The sequence below is a fragment of the Petaurus breviceps genome, unplaced genomic scaffold (genome assembly GCF_028583685.1).
Source record: "Petaurus breviceps papuanus isolate PSGF00001 unplaced genomic scaffold, PetGlider_PUasm1.0 81, whole genome shotgun sequence".
Taxonomy (NCBI): Eukaryota; Metazoa; Chordata; class Mammalia; order Diprotodontia; family Petauridae; genus Petaurus; species Petaurus breviceps.
In genome coordinates, this window is record NW_027186546.1 from 2,440,717 (window position 1) to 2,462,423 (window position 21,707).

Sequence of the window (21,707 nt, forward strand, 5' to 3'; positions counted from 1 at the left end):
GTACAAGAATTACTTTATTTTGCTTAATTATTTGTTTAATTCGTTTATAAATAAATTTAAGAGAAACCAATAACTAATATGCAAACCTGGGAGAGATAAAAAAGAGAAAGAACTAAGCTCAATATTTCAAATGAATATTGATACAAAATTTTACCAATGGAATTATAATAACATACAATTATTCATTATTACCAACCTCAGTATATAAGATTAATACAATTAGCATCACTTAGTTGATATTTTAAACAAAATATCTAAATAGATACATCGTCATTATTTTCTACCTAACTGCTCTCCAGGACTTCATTATCTCTAGAAATTCATCATCCTACAAGATTAAATCAACTCTGTAACTCACACATCCTCAGATTTTTTTCCCCTACCTCAGCTGTTGGTCTTCATCATACCCCTAAACAAGTACATTTCTGTCTCCCTTTTGAGATTTTGAAAAATACATTGTCTTCCATCATTACTTCTTGAGGACAAAGACGGTCTTATGCTTTTTAAAAATCCCTAATTATTATCATAGTGTCTGACCTATACTATGCACTCATAAAGGCTTATTAACTTTAACTCTGCAACATCTTTAACAAAATAAAATGCTTATTTATTAAAAAAAATCTAAAATCCATATTCATAGATGGGTCCTTATTTAATAGGATCACAAGCATATAGCTAAAGCTGTTTCAGAAGAACAGATACAGATTTGTGGCCAAACTCAGATGTGAACAAAATTTTTAAATGAAGAAATAAATAATAGCAAAGAGGAGATAAAATTAATCTTTATTTGTATATGATATGATGATTTCACTGGAAACTCCAGAGGTTTAGTGAAGAAACTATTTAAGATTAATAATAGAATCAGTTAAGCAACAGCATACCGAATAAATTCATTAAATCATCTGATTTTTCATATATTAAAGAAAAACTTTGTATGAAATAATAGAGAAATTACAATGACTATAATTGCAAAATTACATATGACTTATAGTTAGTTAATCTAGATAGATATCCTATGTAAATGTAGCTAAAATACTTTTTACATACATAAAAGAATACCCAAGTAATTGGAGAGATACTCAATGTTCATTGCTGGGCTGTGCCAATGTAATAACGATAATAGTACTCAGACTAATCTAGAAAATCAATGTCATACCAACCAGTGATATCCTGATTCATCATGATAATCTTTCTAAAACTGTAAAAAGTCATATAATTTTAAAAAGTATAGAAGAAAGTAAAAGGAATTAGAATAAAATATAGATAAATGTGGGGAAAGCTTCATATCTCTATGATGAAAGTCTGCAAAATATATTAGGGAAATGATAAGATATAACTAAAAGTCATTTTCTCATAAATTGCAATTCATAGCATTAAAAAAGAAATGCAGGCTGACAGCCAAATTAAAATAATTGCTCCAAATAATTATGAGTAATACAAATAAAATCATCTCTGAGGTATTGGGCTATAATCATTGGATTGATTAGTAAAGAAGAGTGAGATTAATATCTGAGGACAGCAAAGAAAACAGGATAGAAGAGGCATGTACCCTAATAACTTTCCTGCTCTGTCTCTCAAATACACAAGGATACTATAAAGGATAAGATAATTCTTGATTAACACATTCACTTCTAAATCTTGCCTTTCTCTTAGCTACCATATTCTGAATACCAATATAGAAAAGGTACAGGGTAAACTTCACAGTATTAAGAAAAAGAAATCTATAGAAAGCAGGAATATTTCCTTTTATAGGGGCTTAATATTTATCATGCAACAATAAAGGGTTAAAATGGTGAGACCACAAATAAAGCTTAATTCTGTTCTATAGGTGTAGCATACTAATTTTGGAAAGTTGTCCAAACAAAAGCATAATATTCTACAGAAAAGTAGTTATTAATCAAACAACAAAGACCCAGTTAACACCTATTTGTTCTCACCTTGATGTAAAAAACCTTTCTTTTTTTATATAAAAGTGCTACATTCTAACCCAGAAATGCCCTAAGGGCATAAAGGGGGGAGGAGGGAAGACTAGAGAGCTACAGAAGAAGTTTTAAATACCATCCCTCCTCTAGGCAGCAATTTCCACAGATGAAGAGGTCACCACTGTTTAACAGTGTGCTGCCACGTTAATTTAGTATGACAAGATAAAGCAGTAATCTCTGCTCGAAGAAGCTGTAAACCGCCTGCTATCCAGGGACATGCTCAAGTCGATTTGCACTGTATATCACTTTATACAATTGCGATGACAAAGCCCCCTGAGTTCTCACATGTATATCTCTCTCTCTCTCTCTCTCTCTCTCTCTCTCTCTCTCTCTCTCTCTCTCTCTCTCTCTCTCTCTCTCTTTCTTCCTCTAACCTTCTCCCTGTCTCCCTCAGCTTCTTTCTCTATCTCTCCTCCCTCCAATCTCTCCTTTCTTCCTCCTTTCTCTCTTTCTTTCACCAAATGCAACAAATAGGCACAAAGCTTTCATAATATATCCAGAGGATAGTTGGCCTATAACATCCTGAACCCTCTCTCTTACCACTATCATTATGTCAGTTTAACAAACTCAGGAAGGGATGTTTAAGAATTAGATTACTTTGAAAATCAGTCAGTCCTGTTAAACTGAGGCAGCGATTAAGGGAAGGCGATTAAACTGATGCTTCCAGATTTGTGTTCCAAGGAATGATAATTTTTAAAAAGCTTTTCTAGCCAGTTTCTACTTAAAGATTATCCCTAAGAAAGCTGATGTGAATATCATTACTGGTCTAAACCTAGTAATAAAATGATAAAGTGTTTTAGGTAAGGGCATTTTAGTGGTATACAGGGTTATAAACATAAGAGTATAAAGCTGGATAAAATTTGGAGTAAGTTTTTTTGTCATCTGTGTAGTTCTCTCTGCATGAAGCAAAAACACCATATGTAAAAGGGAAAAAATCATCATGTTTCTATCTATGTAAAACAAAAATAATTATAGCATCACAGAAGAGGGTGTAATAGAACTGTGAAGAGTGCATACAATATAAAATAGAAAGATTATACAGATCACTTTTGCCAGGAGAGAACCATAGGCTTGATCCAACAAAGTGTAGGTAGAAGTATATGTTCAATTATCCACTCTCATGGTTGCAGTAATATATATTTCAGTCGGGTGTGTTACTTTTAGTTGCAACATGTCAAATTTTTGACATACCATTTTTTGTGTCTTAGATATCTATTTTCATTTATCTATTTCATATTAGATATCTATTTCACCTCTTCTCCATTTCACATCTATTGTATGTCATCTGAAGGTAGTCTCCAGGTATAACAGAACATACAGAAAAAAAGAGCAAATAGATAAACTAACAAATTATTACTAATCCCAGGACCTAAGTAGAAAGGTATGAACACCTACACCTTTCCGTATACAATATACCTTTTATAACCTCACATTAAATCAGAGTTTAAAGTGGATTTGAATATAGAGACAATATGGCCAAGTGTCTCCAATGAGAAGATATCACAGTCCAATAACAATTGCATTTCATAAACAGGCACACACACACACACACACACGTATGCCTAATCATCACAATTCCATTGACATGCTAGTATAAAATTGGCTATAGTGGTTTTAAAGAAACATTTCAAGGCACTAGACAAAATTTGTTTCATTTGCAAAGAAATCCGAATATGAACCTATCAAAACAATTTAATTCACAAGACATATGCATATATGTTTCTGCCAAATTAATAATGGTTGGGGAGATTTCATTGGCATAGGAAACTTACATATAGAAATATTCTTAACTAATGGAGATCACCTCCTCCTCTTTATGCAGTTCACTTAGGCACTGAATGGTTAAGTGACTTGCTTATGGCAACATAACTAGTCTGTTAGAAGCAGGACCAAGGCTTCTGAACTCACAATTGTTGTTGAGTCATTTCCAACTCTTTGTGACCTATTTGGGTTTTCTTGGCAGAGATACTGGAGTAGTTTGTCATTTCCTTCTCCAGCTCATTTTACAGATGAGGAAACTGAGGCAAACAGAGGTTAAGTGACTTTCCCAGGATCACATAGCTAGAAAAAGTCTGAGGCTGGAATTGAACTTGGTTGATCCTGACTCCAGGCCTGGTTTTCTATCCACTGGGCCATCTAGCTGCCTGCTCTTGACTCAAAGACTTTCCCTCTATTCATTCTGCTATGCTGAGTTTCACAAGCTTAACTGAGCCATTAAAAAAAGCAACCATTGCCTATGAACTGAAGTATTTAAACATGATAAAGGTGCATATTAAAAATAATTTTAATATATTTCCTGCTTTTTCTGCTATTCTTTTGCTGGTTTTTCATAGGAATTTGTATTTCTGGAGAAACCAAGAATGTGTAGTTATAGAGATAAATGCTTATATTCTCTCAGTCCCAGTTATTTGGACAGCAGTAAATTGAAATAGTTAGGATCTAGGGATGGAAGTCCTGATAAAAGTAGCTTACTTCTGGCATTTGACCAAAAAGGAAGGTTCCTGTTTTTGTCAAAGCTATATAGCAGCTGCATCTTCCTGTGTCACCATGAAGGATTTTTTGAGAATCCACTGCTACCTAGGGAAATGAGCAGAATAGACCACAGAGGCTACCCAAGTAACAATCCTTACTTTCCTTACCAAAAGAAAAAAAATATCCCATAGTATTTTGTTTTTTTACCAGGGTCTTAATTTACATGTGAATTAAAATGCAAAACTCTCTGGGAAAGTTATACTTTCTGTTATACTGATTTGACTTATCCCAATCAAAAAAGGTGTTCAGAGTATTTGCTTAGAATCTGTGGGTTTAATACAAAATCTTCAAGTCAGATTTAAACTTTGGATTTGTAATTTTTAAAATTGTTTTATAGATATGCACTAATGATCATAATGTATGAGGACTTAATTTTCCCAATTATAATTATTAAACATAAAGGGAAAAATTTAGAGAGCCTAATAATTTCTAATTACATGATTCCCTTCATTCACAATAATATTGCATACTATAGGGACAACAAACATCTCATTTAAGAATCACAATAATGTAGTATTCTTTATTTAAGAGATAGGAGGAAACAGGAAACTTGAATTCAAATCCATTCTCCTTGACTCACTAGCTGTATGATAATATGCAAATCACTTAGGGATAATAATATCACACATGGTTGTTGTGAGAGAAATGCTTGGTCAATCTTAAAATAATATATAATAATAGAGCACATTTTTATAGGCTATAAGTTTTGCTCATACCAATTACTGCTAGTATATGAGTATTATTCCAATTTCACAGATGATATGAGACTTAGCAAATGATTTGGTTTACTCTTCATCATAGGTGTAGTAAGGATGTGAGATGGGATTCAGTCACTTATCAATCTATCAATCTACCCCATACTTGCTTCCCAGTGTATGCACTATTATTTTATACCCAATATAGTGTAATATTTTGACATTTTTATTAACATTATGCAGTTTTTTATGCTGAAAAATATTTTATTAACAATATGCAGTTTTTTATGCTGAAAAATATACAAGATAATTGAATACACCAGAAAAAAAAATTAGTCAGGAAGAGTATAATTACCTCAAATATGTTGAGTAGATATTTCATGAAAAGTACATATAACTTAATGACAAGGTCAGGACCTCAATTTGACTACTCATACTAACAGAGACGTTGCTTAGCTTAAGGTTATTTGAAACTCTTCTATGAGATGCATATATTTATAGAAATCTAGAACAATTAACATTTTAACATACCCCCTAGTGCTCCACCCCTGATCCCACTCTGATTACAGGGCTTTAAACATGGCTGGCTAAAACTTATTCTGATAATTCCATGAAAAAAAGAAGAAAAAATCTCATTCATATCCTGAAATGCTCATCTAATTTCCTGATGGGGTTTAATCTCCATTTCCAATCCTTGCACTAAATATCTTCCATTAACTGTTGCCCTAATTATCCTGCATTTCCAAATGCCTACTGGGAATCTTCACCTGATTGTCCTGCAACCACTCAAACTAACTTGTATAAAAACTGAATTCATCATCTCATCTCTTCATAAACTATTCCCTTAACTTTACTTGTTCTACTGATGGTATATCTATCCTCCCCATCCCTTCAAGCCAGAAATGTCAGTTACCTTTAATTCTTCTCTTTCTCTTGCTTTCCACATCCAATTAGTTGTAAACCTACAGATTTAACCTTAACAAAATCACGTCTCTCCTTATTCCCTCTCACAGCCACATAGCTTAGACTCAATACCTCTCATGTGCAGTTCTATAATGGTCTCCTTGCCTCCAGCCTCTCTCCTCTCTAAACATCCCTCATACAGGTACTAAAGAAAAAAAAAGCCTCAGTGGCTTTACAACGGCTATAACAGCTGTTATCTATCTTGAGAACAAACTTTTTGGTCTCAGGATGACCCCTTAACATTCTTACAAATTATTGAGAGTCTCAATGAAATTTTCATTAAGTGGTTTATATCTCTTACCATTAGCCATATTAGAAATTTAAATGGATAACTTTTTAATAATTCATACACTCATTAAAATAACAAACCTAATATGTTAACATAACATTTCATGAAAAATAGTTATATTTTACAAAACAAAAAATAGTGAGAAGAATGGCACTATTATATATATATTTTTGTAAATCTCTTTTAAAATCATCTTTAATAGGAGACAGGTGGATTCTCATATCTGCTTCTGCATTCAATCCATTGTGATATGTTATTTTGGTTGAAGTATATGAAGAAAATCTGGGCTCACAGAAATATATAGCTGGAAAAGGGAAGACTATGTTAAAGGTCAAATAATATCTTAATATTATCATGAAAATAGTTTTGACTTCCTTGACCCTCTGAAAGAATCTTGGGGATATGCAGATTTCCAGGGGTACAATACATTGACAACTGCTGGTCTGTAGTATAATTTCTTACTTTTACTTATAATTGCTTACCATAACAGTTTGGGTTCAATCTGCCTTTCCAGTCTCAATTCACCCTCCTCTCCTTTACATACCATTTTCTAGCCAAAAAGGACTACCAACCACTTCTCAATTTCTTCTGATTCCTCCACACTATGGATGCTTTCCATATCTCTGCTGCTGAATCTTCAAAACTCAGTATATGTGATTCCTTTTTCATAAAGTCTTTCTTAATACTCTAAATAGAAGGGATATCTCCCCTCTTAAATTTCTCATTCCTCTCTTTCGAGCCTTTTCACTGTAAGGACAACATGGTAAACTTTTTTTCTCACTTTTTGGAGGGGGGAAGGTAGGGCAATTGGGGTTAAGTGACTTGCCCAAGGTCACACAGCTAGTTTTGTGTTAAGTGCCTGAGACTGGATTTGAACTCAGGTCCTGCTGATTCCAGGGCCAGTGCTCTAATCATTGTGCCACCTAGCCACCCCCAACAGGGTAAATTTTTGTCATAGTTACTTGTACTTAATAGGACCTTAATAAATGTTTGTTGAATTGAATTGGAAAAATAAAATTCTAAAAGTGAAAAGGGACCTTAACCATTATCTAGTTTAACAGTATTTTTGAAATCTCTGCTATCCCATCTCTTCCTTATTAATATAAAAATATATCTGACTTAAGTTAGATAAAATAAATGAGTCTGTGGTCGTGGTAAGTTCTCTTCTTTTTAAAGATATTAAGGGATATCAAAGCCTTTCCATACCACAGAAACCACATCTTGACAAAAAAAAGTCTAGTTCTTTTTTACAGGTGATTGAAAATCTAGCTATGTCTCTTACATCATATATTTATGAAACTGATTTCTTAAACCTAAGTATAAGACTACATTTAGCTTTACTAAATTGCATCATATGAGAATCAATTCAATCTTCTAGTCTATCAAGATTTTGGGGGGATCCTGACTGCAATCCAGAATATTAAGAATTTTCTAGCTTTATGTCACATTGAAATTTGATAATCATTTAATAGATACATTTTAAGTCACTGATAAGTGTAAAAGAATACAAGGTCAAACACAGATCCTTGGCACACAACATTGGAAATCTTCTTTCAAGCTTACATAGAACTTTAAATACCAACTTTTTTAGTTCATTCTAACCATCCCAAGTTATTCTATTGTCTATTCAATGTATCAATCATTTTTGAAAAAATGAGAATAGCGTGATTTTATCAGATACTTAAAATCCAGGCAAACTAATATCTACAACATTCCCATGATCTGTGTGTTTTGTAATCTTGTTAAAACAGGAAGTAAAATCTGGCATGACCTGTTCTTAATGAAGTCAAGATTTTGATTATCATTTCTTTCTAGAAGTTCATGTAGCCTATCTTTTCCTCATCCAGGGGACACTACACTTACAAGCCTTGTGGGGAAAGGAACCAACCTGGTTTTTAGGCAGTTTACCCAGTATTTTCAAAGTTTTGGAGTCCTGCCCCTAACCTTGGGTTGAAGGGGCTTGTGGGAAGAAGAAAGATGACATGAAGAGGACATTATGGATGGCTACAGAAGAAGTCATACTAGCCTAGATGAGGTGATCAAAGGAGATTGCTCTTGGGGACTTGGTACCAATAAGTAATGGCAGATTGATGGAATTGGTATGAGCAGAGTATAGCACAACCACAGCAAGCTGAAGGACCAGTGAAGGAAATCAGATTAAATAATAATTCCTTCTTGTCCTTCTCACTTTCAATGTAGGGAGAAGCCATTGCTCTTATTGTCAACATAAAACTTAACTTCCAGTTTTTTTCCCTTACTCTCCAGAGCCTGGACAAGTCATGACAGTCAGGGGGAAGGGAGTTTTGATTTTTCTGTTTTAGTTACATTGTCTGTGCTATCTATAAATGTAAATAAATCCTAATGGCCATTAAAATGATTTATCTTCATTACTTTATTCTTTGAGGGAGAGAGAGAGAGAGAGAGAGAGAGAGAGAGAGAGAGAGAGAGAGAGGGAGATATTTACTTTGCTCACTGGGGGCTGAAGTCACACAAAACTGTTGGTTTTTTCACAGGCCTTTCTGAATGTATCAGTCTCACAGAATAAACAACAGATCCACTTTCAACCTTTTTATAAAAAACAAACCAAAAAAAAAAAACCAAAAAATCCACAATAAATCAGAAAGAAATATGCTACTGAGAAAATAACACAGACTCCAGTGAGAAGCTTAGGATGGGCTTCCTATATTCAAAAGGATAATCCCAGAGGGGAAAGGGAGATGGAGTGTCATTTTGTTGTTCTTTCCATTGGCTTTGCTAGTCATTGTGTATATTGCTTTCCTAGTTTTCCTTTCTTTACTCTGAATATGTTCATATAAATCATCCATTCCATGCTTCTCAGAATTCTTCATATTTCTCATTTCTTATGGTGCAGTAACATCCCACTATACTTCTGTGTCACAACAATGGGCATCTATTTGTTTCCAATTCTTATTTGCCACTAAAATTCCTACTTACTTTCCCTCTATCTTCCTCTATGACAGCCCAACACAGGGACTTGTACATTTACAGAAATGTAGAGGTCTAGAGATGGCATGATTTTTAGAGAGGCGTATAGGCTGGACTGCTTGTTTAAGGAGAAAGGGAAGCCATTTGTGTTTCTTGTCACCTGAAACACAAAAAGCTTATTTAAGGGGTAACGGTCAGAAATTTTTCCTGAAGCTCTCCTGAAATGCCTCCCTGACCTAACTTGACCAGTTGCTATAATGACTTCAGAGGTAGAACAGAATAGTGTTTCATGTTGATACCTTTTTTTAAAGTTAGAAATTACATTATTTTAATTTCTTTTCAGGAAAATTATTTTAAAGCCTGGATTACTAGACTAAGCCTGTCCCAGAATACCTTTGATGGATGAAATTATCGTTAAGGAAAGTCAAGAAGTTGTTTGCTGCTGTTTCAATTTTGGCAGAGGGAGAACTCCAGCAGATACCTGGAACATTGAAGTCCTCTATCATTGCTATACCTTGCTTCTGTACTTGGCTTATGATCTATCTCCAAATTTCTTCATCTATCTCCTTTTTTTTGGTCCAGTTAGTCTATGATCTCCAATGACAAAAATGTTTCTGTTTCTCTAGACAATTATGGACCTAAGCATAGCCCTTAATAAGCAAATTTAGAGTTGTGATAGCATTTGTAGTCATTCATCAGGGAAACTGAACTTACTACCTGTTTCATTAGAATAATGAGATTTAAAAATGAAATTATTAGGTAATTTCCTTCCTCTATCCCAGTGACCCCTCTCTAGTGTTTAGCTTTTCAGTGTCACAGCATCTTTATCTTCACCTCTTATGGGTCAGTATACCAGGGTCTTCCTCTTTCCTTTCCCATAAGAAAACAACAACAACAATAATCCAAATTTGTCTTAAAAAATTTGAGGGATGGCTAGGTGGTACAGCGAATAGAGCACCAGCCCTGGAGTCAGGAGGACCTAAGTTCAAATTTGGCTTCAGACACTTAAAACTTACTAGCCATGTGACCTTGGGCAAGTCACTTAACTCCAATTGCCCTGCCCTCCCCCTCCAAAAAGCAAAAAAAAAAAAAAGTTGATTTGAAGATGCATTTTATGACACTTACCAGAGATGTTTTTTGCTCAGAGTCTAATCACTGATGAAACATCGGAGTTAACTAATATCTAATACTTGAGTGACTGATTTGTAACCTATGAAGTGAAGGAAATGGAGATAGATTCATTCTTGGATGGATTGTTTATTTGGCAATTTTACAGACATGTTCTCTGATGTCCTATATCCAAATATAGGTATTATACTTGCATGTAAAACATGACAACCAGTAACACTTATTCATGAATACAGATCCTGGAGATAAAGAGGTAACTCATTTTATCAGGTTATAAGTCTGAACAAAAAGTTGCCAGGGATAAAAAAAAAGGAGGGAATTGACAAATCCATCAATCTTGTTTGAAGCAATAGAAGGTTTCAACTTCTTTATCACATTTAGGAATTATTATACAGAAGGGCCTCCCCCCCATTTTTTTTTTTAGTATAGTTTTAAACTTTAATAGCTTTACAATGCACTAAGACTTTTGGGACATGCTGTGTACCTGCTTTATATTTTTACATGTGATTAAACTATATTTGACATGAATTTTCAGGTTCCTTGCCAGGGGAAAGTTACTGGGTCCTTTGTAGTTACATTTCCTTCCCATATTGCCTTAGGCAACCATTAACCCTTTGAAGACTAGCATTTTAAAATGCAGGAATATTTGCCATATCCAAAGACTTAATCCTTCATATATATTGTCTTTTATCTTGGAACTGGTTATATTTCTGAGAGCAGTGAAAGAACACTGAAATGAATGCTATATCCAGACATACTGATAAGATTATTTACAGTTCCACAGAAGAACCAGCTTTAGTTAAATAAGATACAAAGTGCAGCAAGTTATATCCAATAACTTTAGTTGAGTTAACCATAGGGCTCACTGAGCTTGTTATCCTTATGAAGATGGAGCTTATATGGATGAAATTTTTTTTCTATTATTGTCTGTCACTACAACAGCCTAAGACCTAATAGTAGTTCAACAAGCATAATTTAATAACTAATAACTAGCATTATTTATAAATATCATTGTATTAGCTTTAAAGTATTCAAAGTGTTTTACAAATAATACCATTTGCTAAAAATAACATGTAAAATGTTCAAAATATAACATGCTACAATATTATCACTAAATCAATCTCCATTCCCATTTAATATAAAAAATTAGACATCCTCATCACCTTACAATTTATGAAAGTAATTATGTTTTAATATATATATATATATACTGTGCTTAGCATATTACATCTTGAATTCAGTGTGACACTTCCTTTCTATGGAAATATTCATTCCACATTAAAGTTTTTTTTCTTTCCTAATAGATTTTCTTTCTTTTTTTTTTTTTTTTAAGCAATCGGGGTAAAGTAACTTGCTCAAGGTTACACGGCCAGGTGTTTCTGGGTGGGTGCCAAGTGTCTGAGCCCGGATTCGATCCCCAGGTCATCCTGACACTGTGGCCGGTGCTCTTACTCACTGAGCCACCTGGCCTCCCCTCCTAATAGATTTTCATTACACAAGAAAACTTTTTTGTTATTGACTGGTCTTTTTATGAAGTCTAGAAAGTATTTTGGTATGTCTGTATGTATGAGAAAGGAAACATTTGAGTGCAACTGACAAAAAAATAATACAAAGTAAATTCTATGATTCCCTTAATTATTTTAATAAGTTTTTTCCCTCAAGCTTTTCAAATAAATGTTGATATTTGTATTTTAAAGTATGTTGCTAGATATGCAACAGATATATCTCTTTATGTGAAAGTAGGCTAAATTGTGCCCAGTTGATATGACAAAGGTACAATACAGTGCAGGCACAAAATTTGAAATATCTTTAAGTACAATGGCAAATGAGTTAGTCAATCATATACTAACCTAGAAAACAGGTATTCATGTTGCATATTGTATTGTCTTTTGACTAAGGAGATTGGTCTTCATGCCTATTAGGTAAGAATAGCAATGGCTCCTACTGCTATTATTTTGCTGATATTAATTTAATATATGGGCAATGCCATCTCAAATAATATTTAATTGGGCACAAAACTTATAGATTCCTGATCTTCATAATCTTCTTCAAAACTCAATAAGCCATTTCTATTTACCCTTAAAAACATTTAGAATGATGAAAATTCATAGTATTAAATTTGGCTGACAGGACAAAATCAAGTACCCAAAGTTATTAACATGTTGGTGTTGGAATTGTAAAAAGAAAAAAAAATAAACCTGTAAAGGTAACTTTAGACAATGAATATGAATTAGAGACTAGCACATTCTTACACCCCTCAGACACACACACACACACACACACACACACACAATTTCCTCCGTTATATAGAGATGAGAATGGAAATGCTATAATGTCCAAGATAATATATTTAGAGAATATCAGACTGAAAAGAAACAGAAAGCATCTAGTGAAATCTTCTCCTTGTAGGTATTTTCTCTAAAACAACCTTGACAGATGACCATGTAACTTCTCTTTGACATCTAGTTATGGGAAAGGAGAGAAAACACACACACACACACACACACACACACACACACACACCTCTGCCACAGAAAGACAAATCTATTGAAGGAATATGACTTAAGTATGTGTCTTGAAAAGAGTAATTTTAAGGACCACATGAAAATTACTTACAAGTATGTGAAAAATATCCCCTGGAAAAGGAAATAGGCACTTCTTGCTCCATTTTACAGAAAACTGGGACCTAGATCATGACGAACTATATGAAAATATCTTGCTGAAATTCATATACACTATTTCCATATGATTTACTTTCTCTATTATTATAGTTTCTTTTTTTTCTCCTTATTTCTTTTGGTGGAATGGTGAGGGGAGTATTAGGAGGATTTTGAGAAAGACCACTCTGCTTTAGGGAACTCCTGTTGTAGTAATGCCATCACTCAGTGCAAATCAGCAATTCTTTTTAGAGAGTTGCCTAGGGTGTCAAGAAACCAAATAGCTTGCCCACAGTCAGAGAGCCAATATTTTCTGAAGGTTGGATTTGGCCTCAGGTCTTTTTGGTCTTAAGGTCAGTCCCCAATATTACACTGTAATTTTTGATAGAATAACAAGTTTAGTTACTCTACTGTAAAAGGAAATATAATTGTTTTGTCATGAACCTTAGATAATTCATGATAGGTAATAAATTATAGCTACTTTTAAAAATATAGAAGTCAGATTCTTAATAATTCCAGAATTTTTCTTAGAACAAACACTAAGTAGTTCTTAAACTCTACCTTTATTATATTTTTGAAAATTAGTACAAGATTTGGTTAATTCCAGTATTAATACACTTTTACTGTTCCTGATAGTTGATCAAAGACTCCTGACAGAGTTTCAATGGCAATATATCATCAAACATGTGTACATTTTTTTATTTAACCCTTGGTTTTAATTTATCTGGGGGTAGAGACTTGAATTCATTTAAATAAGAAAATCAGAACAGTTCTACATGATTTATCTTTGATTTTTATTTTTGCTTCACTATGATTATCCTGACCATTTTGATTTCACAGGATCCTAGGTAGAGGTGGAATAGACTTGTAAAATCAACTAACTTTTCCCAAATGAGGGATCTGAGATTTAGAGAAGTTAAGCCCACTGTCATGAATTTAGTTAAGTGACAGAGCTGGGATTCAGTCAGAGGGATCAAGGTGTATGATTCTAAACCAAGAACCCTTTGCACTGCACCAAGTTGCCCCCTTTAAAGGGAAACCTCCTTTATAGAATAAAAAAAGAAAGGAAAAATATAAATTGAGTAGTTAGGATCCCTTAGCATTTGTTAATATTACACGATCTATTTGGAGAAATATGCATAGCCCTTATTTCTTCTTGTTGATTTGAATGTGTTTTTTTTTTAAGTCCCTTTATCCCAAGCCTTTCTGCTATTCTGGGCTTTAGTCTTTCTGATACTATTCTTGAAGGTTAATTTAAAAATAATAATAATAATTTACATTCTCTTAAATATAGTGAATTGGTTTAATGCAGAGGTGGATAACCTGTGGCTTTGAGGCCACATGTGGCCCTCTAGGTCCTCAAGTGTTGTTCTTTGTCTGAATCCTAACTTCACAGAAAAAATCCCCTTACTAAATTGTTTTGTTCTGTAAAACTTGACTCAGTCAAAAAGTCACACCCAAGGACCTAGAAGGTCACATGTGCTCTCAAGGCCACAGGTTACCCACCCCTGGATCATTCTGGAAAACTATTAAGAATTATAAAAAAGAAAAGTGTGAGAGAATAGAATGTCTTTGTTTCAGTGTTCCAATATCTAGTTATATATATATATATATATATATACCAAGCAGGTTAAAGACATGAATAAAAGTTCCATCTACAGTAGAACATCGGCAGCAGCACTTTATAGTATTAAAGATTTGGGGAACACTAAATGCCCCTCTTCTAGGGAATGATTACATAAACTGGAGGATAAAAATGTAATGGTATATCACTGCACCATAAGAAATGATAGATATGAAGAATTCAGAGAAGCATGTAAAAACAGATTCAGAGGCAAGAAAGCAGAATCAAAAAGATAAAATAAAATTGTCCAAAAACATACTCTTTCTGGCTCTACATGGAAAGCCACACGGTACAAATTCTTCACCCATCAAAAACACTTTTTCCCTTTTTCCATAGAAGCTTCACAGCAAGATATTTCTCACCTGTCACTTGTAACTGCTGGAGTGTCTTCTCACAATATTCTTTTAGTAATCTTATACTACAATAATAATATCTATAGTGTTTGTGATATAGACATTCAAAATAAGGGTAATATTTAAGTAAAATTTAATAAAAACATTTTCAGACCTCTGAAAACAACTGAATAGGTTCCACTAAATCCACAGCAATATTAATTTTATGCTCAATATATGTAGTTTGCTGCAAAGTGTTATTTGATAAGCTGGAGAAAAGGGGAGAAATACAGTTTTAGTAGTGATAAATAATAATAAACAGAATAATTTTACATTCATCATGAAGTGAAAAACAATATTATAAATATTTAACACTGAGTTACATGTAGATGAAGGATTAAACACTGCTACACTATCAGAAAGGCAGCAAGGTAGTATAGCGGATAGAGTGCCAACCTGGAGTCAGGAAGACTCATCTTCCTGAGTTTAAATCCAAAGTCGCTTACTAGCTGTGTGATTCTGGACAAGTCACTTAATCCTGTTTTCCTCAGTTTCTTCATCTATAAAATGAGCTGGAGAAAGAAATGACAAACTACTCCAGAATCTTTGCCAAGAAAACCCCAGATGGGGTCATAAAGAGTTAGACATGACCAAAATGACTGAACAATAACAAAAAGGCTCAGAAATGTGTTGTTGCTACTAACACTTTTTCATTACTATTAATATAAAATCTACAATACTTTATTTTTTATATTTAATTGCATTTGAAAAAAATATTTACATTACTTTGAAAACTTTATACTATTTATATATGCTTAGTTTAAGGTATATTTGTCTTAGCATGCATGCTTATTTTAAATTTTATATATAAAAATATTTCACATATTTACTGAGATGTCAATGAGCATAGGTGTGTTTTTAAGTATAAAGTCACAGGGGAGTAATTGAATTAATTTTTAAAAAATTATGCAGCCAAATCTATACCTTCCTAATAATTATTTTCTCTAAAAAATAATTAAGACAGTTGTTTCGCCTCTATTTTATATTTAAATCAAATCATCACACTTCCTTATTCTTCTTCAGTAGGAATATAATGCCTCCAACCAACCTTACAACATGTACTGAAAAAACTTGCCTTCCTCTTAAATTTAGTATAATATATGTAAATATATTATACGGAGTATATTAAACATATATTAATATAAACTTATATATTAATATTATTATATATAGTATAAATATAATGTGATGTATAATGTTGTGCAAACAATGAGCATTCAATAAATGTTCTTAAACTAACTGCCACAAATCTCTACACTTTCATACACATTATGCAAGAAGCAGATAACTTTAAATTCAGCAGTAACACTTTACCATAGACCGTGTGAATTATAACTTCACCTTTCTTAATATCACACCCCCTGGTTGCAAATGGAATTAGAGAAGAGGATGAAATGATATATTGTATAACTTCTCCAGCTGCTTCATAGAATCCAAATGATTAAAAAAAAAAAAAGCTTGTCCCTATTCCTGACAACTCTAGGGGAAATTGTCTGAAACAATGCAAGTATAAAGATTGAAAAACTCATTCTCAAATACAAGCCTGGGATTATATCTATGGAAACAGCTTTCATGTGGTATTTTGTGATGACATTTATAATGTAATGTTTGTAACAATGTAATTTCATTGTATGATAAACATCAATTTACCATAAAAAAACAAATACAAACTTGTCACCACTTTCACCTTGTTTCAATTGAATTGGCCTGTTCAGATAAGCATGCCTATCTCTTACAGAAACAACAGTTTATAGATAAACTGTATGAAATCGTGTATGTGTGCGTGTGGAATTATACTGCCTACTAACATAATTTCATACTGACACATTGTACATATGGCTTCCAAGCTTGCTTTATCTGAATCTTTGCGAATCTATTCTCCATGCTATTAAACTGAGCACATTCCACATCGTTCAAAAGTAATTACACTTTTGTTTAGAGTGTAGGAGACTGCTCTCCCTAAACAATGAAATTCTCATTATTAGAACTGGCACAATAACAGCCCTGGTGTTCACAACACTGTGCATTGTACCATCACAATAACTTATGCTAAGCTTAATGTACAAAGGTACACCAGAAATTTAAATATCTCTTTAAAAATCCACTCTATAAAATAACATATTTACTGTTCTAAAAGTCAGACATCAGCTTGACTTTTAAAAAGCTGTAATAGCATCTTTACACATTCTATGCATTTTCACATCTCCTAAACAGCAGTTGTTCTTCTGAACAATCATGTTCCCCTAAATCAAACATCTAAAGCATATATCTGAATATTGGACTTTAAGTAAATGTTATTGTGATTAAAAATTTGAATATATAGCTAAAATATGGAATTTAAAAGTTGTTTTGAAAAATGTGGGGAGAGAATATTAAGCCTGACATTAAGAAAAGAATCTGGTTTTCCTGTGAGTTTAATGAATCATTTCAGAGCCTAAGGATAGGTTTAGTACACCAGAACCCTACTCACTTACTGTCCTTGGGGGTGATGCTGTGTGATAAACTTATAGGGCAATCATCTTTTTTAAAAAAAGGGTTTTTTATACATAAGGAAATGTTCAGGAAGGAACAGACATTCATTTACAGCAAATAACAGTGTTCCAGTGAATATTGTGATATACGAAATCACAGTATCTAAGGGTCTGCTTCCCAAACTCCTTATCCATTCCAGGAAAAGACCATCCAGTCAGATAACTGTGTAGATAATTTTGATATGTATTACTATCATCCTTCAATTCCAAAAGATTCACTTCTTTAAAACTCCTAACTATAGACCAAAAAAGTCTGAATCTTCACTATACACTGAGTAGGACAGGGAAGTTGACTTAGTTAGCTTAGGAGGAATCAAAGAAGTCAAAATATAATTTGGCCAAGGCATGGCATAATTTTAGTAAAAAAGACAGCTGATCATTAAATAACCAAAAATGGTCATATCACATATGTCACTGAAACAATATTCCAGCACACAGAACTACCCTGCAACTACATAGAGACTGAGTGCCAAAATGGTTAGGACACAGCTTCCCAGCTGCCCCTGATGCTGCCACTTTATTTGCCTCCAAACTTACCATGACCCCTGCTGGTGCCTATAAATATCCTTGTCAGTTGGCATTAAGGCATACTTTGGATAGTCATATGCAAGACCAAGCAAATCAACCCTAATCATACCCAAAACAAGAACTGTTGTTGAAGAAGAGCCAAAAAAAAAATATCATGACTGAGGTCTACCAATGAGAAAGGTTGAAAAAGATCAAGCATACTGTTGATGCTAATCAAACAATAGTAAGGGCAATGATAGCATGAGAAAAAATAGAGATTGAATTCCATGTTGGAAAAATAAAAACAAGAAAGCAAAAGATGAAATTTACATGTTTTCTTATTGAGCAAAAACCCAAGAGAGAAGTACTCCTAAATTCTTCCCCAAACAATATAAGATTCAGGGGATTTAGTGAGATTGTGTTCCAATGCAGACACAAACAGTAACAACTATAGCAAGCACAACTACCATCATCACCACAACCACCACCACCATCATCATAACCATCACTTCCCTCAACACTCTTTTAAAACTATTTCTTACATCATAAATCCCTTAAAAGTAGCCCAGGCACCTAGCATAATACCTTGCATATAAGAAGTAGTTTGGAAACAGGAAGATTCAATTTCTTCCTTGGGGCTGGGGGGAGCAGCGGAGCCAAAATGGCAGAGTAAAAGCAGGAACTTGCTTGAGCTCATCCCCCAATCACCTCCTCTGGTACTCATTAACAGTATTATCATGAACAAGTCACTTAACTTCTTCGATTTACAATCATCTCTCAAATGGAGCTAATAACCCTGGAAGTACCTACCTAAAAAAGGCTATTACTCTCAAATGTAATATGTGTAAAGCACTTTATAAACTTCAAAGTCTTATATAAATGGAAATTATTATTATAGCCTCAATCAATGCTTGAATTTTATTAGGGTACCCCTGTTAGAAGAGATTTGATTCTTTTTACTGATACCAACTAGACTGTATAGCCAAGAACTCATTATCATGATCTGTACACAAAACCCATCATGAAGGACCCAATAAAACTGATTGAACGTATTAGAGGCCAAACCTACAAGTTGGTATGATCTAGGGTAAATTACACTAAACTTCCCTGCAACAACTTTTTTTTAATTTAGAGAAACATGACTATAATTAATAACTAGGACAATATTCAAGAAGAAAAGAAAGTTAAAATTCCACAACATATATTATTCATCCTCAGGGGTATAAAGAATATGGTAAGAATCAGAGACGGAGTGTTAAAAAGTACCTCAGAGGCCATTTACAGCTGAAGACACTGAGGCCCAGGTAAATTAAGTGATAAATTTAAGATAAAATTAGGTGGTATTTGAGCCTGGTCCCTCCCACTCCAGTCTATGTTCTTTCCATTAAAACATTGCCTTATTTAGGGAACCTTCTTGCCTATCAGTCAAGAGTCTTGGTGGCAAGTTGACTATATGTATGAATTTCCAGGGTCTTTTTTTGTTTCAAGTGCTAGAGGAATCTCCTTGCCCTGGGAAGTGCCAGGCCCTTTGCCATCGTCATACATTTTTGTACTCTAAGGGTATCTTCAAGAGAGTTTATTGAATGGTTGCATTATTATCCTAAGAACCAAATATATAGATAGAGCTTTGTTAAGGAAAAAGAAATAAGGTATTTGAGGTAATACTGTGTAAGAAAAATTGAACTATGAGTCAGGACACTGAGGTCATAATCCTGCGTGGCCATGAAATAGATGTTTGACATTTCACATGTCATATGTAACCTCTATCAGCTTTTTTTTTCTCACTTGAAAAATTAAAGAGATTTTATTGTAGATCTCTTAAGGTCTTAGTCAAACATAACCCTGCATGAAAAAAAATGTATAGACCTTAAGGAACTTAAATTAGGAATGTAAAGATGTAATTTAGGAAAAAAAATAATTCATCATTGTAAAAAACCCTTCTAACCATAGGCATGGCTAAAGTGCCACTAGACAGGTGTGTTGACACAAGAGTTGGACAATAGAAAGAGCAGTGACCCTGGAGGCAGAATTCCTGGTTTCAAATTTCTCTCTAATGGTAACGATTTGTGTGACAATGGACAAGTCACTTAACCTCTGTGTATTAGTTTGCTCATCTTTAAAAAGCTCTAGATCTATGACCTGGGCTAATTTGAACCACATTCTATGTAAAACTACATTTCCAACCACATTGTAACTAAGATTCTATAATAATCATTCATAGGAACCACTGTAATCTGCAACTTTCATTATAAATGTCAAATATGATACTTTTAATTTCTTTATAATTTAATATGTACAGATTGTCTCCAGAATGACATTATAAGCTTTTTGAGAGTAGTATCATGTTTAAGAGCACTTTTAAAGTTGGTCATATGTCATATTCTTAGAAATAAAATATTTTACACACAATAAAATTGTGGTTAACATGAAAAAACTACAAGAAAATTTATGAATTGTGGAGACTTGTTACACACAATCATAAGAAGATATATTCACATGTGCATGCATGTACATATTAGTTTATATACATGTATAGGGTACTTTTATGTGTGCATCTGTTTCTTTATCTATCAATAGGTAGGTATAGATTTAGAGAGACAGCGAGAGATTATAGTTCTCTGGTAAGCATATTCTTACTTCAGACCTAAGCTTGGATTTGAATTCAACATGAGCACAAAAGGCTAAAATAAGGACAGAATTCATGAGAAAGAAAGTTCAAACTTATGGTAATTACAGCACATTGCTCCTAAGTATAATTTGAGATGGTCTTAAGTAAATGTATATACTATAAAGCCAACATATGATAAGGTTTTATAACTTTAGAAAAGTTGTTAGTACTTCATATTATCATGGTGTTACATAGGACTTTTAACAATGTCCTATTTAGAGTAGAAGGCTGAATGCCAAGCTACTATAGGAGTAGACGGTCCAAGAATGAATGCAAGGACAAAAGACCACAAGAAAACCTACCACTGTGTTGTGCTGAGAAGTGGGAGTCCTATGGCCACAACTCTCTTGCGTCAGAAGAGAAACTGGTTGAAATTCCTCAGAGTGAGGCTTGTTGGGAAAACTCACATGCAAGGGAAGGTGAAAGGCTGGGAGCCCGCCACTCTCCTCTTCTTCCACTTTCTGTCTGCTTGTCACCATGGCTACCTCTCCATCTGCTTCCCCATACGGAGAGGCTGGTCGCTTGGAAGACATCCTGGAAGGAACAAAAGAGGAGAAAATAATGAAACCTCCATATAAATCCTTAATGCCGTCATTGTGTGGTTAGGGGCCATTGTAACAGAAATGCCTTTTTGTGCTGGCAGAGAGCAGGAAACCATCCAAATACCACTGCAAAGCATACACAATCAGAAACAATGGCCAAGCAGGTAGCAACAGAACAGTGCTTGTTTGTTGTGAGAATAATACACTAATATAGCACTCTCTTGTATTCTGGCTTCTTAAACAAGAAAATT

The 21,707-nt window shown here is 33.7% G+C and overlaps 1 protein-coding gene across 1 annotated transcript in view; it reads right to left on the bottom strand.

Annotated features, from left to right (window-relative positions):
* The window catches only part of LOC138176105 (transcription factor SOX-5), a 503,378-nt gene that overhangs the window by 406,234 nt on the left and 75,437 nt on the right, over nt 1-21,707 (bottom strand). Inside the window, exon 3 of the mRNA XM_069106851.1 lies at nt 21,217-21,448. Within this exon, the coding sequence (XP_068962952.1) occupies nt 21,217-21,448 (232 nt within the window). The remainder of the gene's footprint in view (nt 1-21,216; nt 21,449-21,707) is intronic.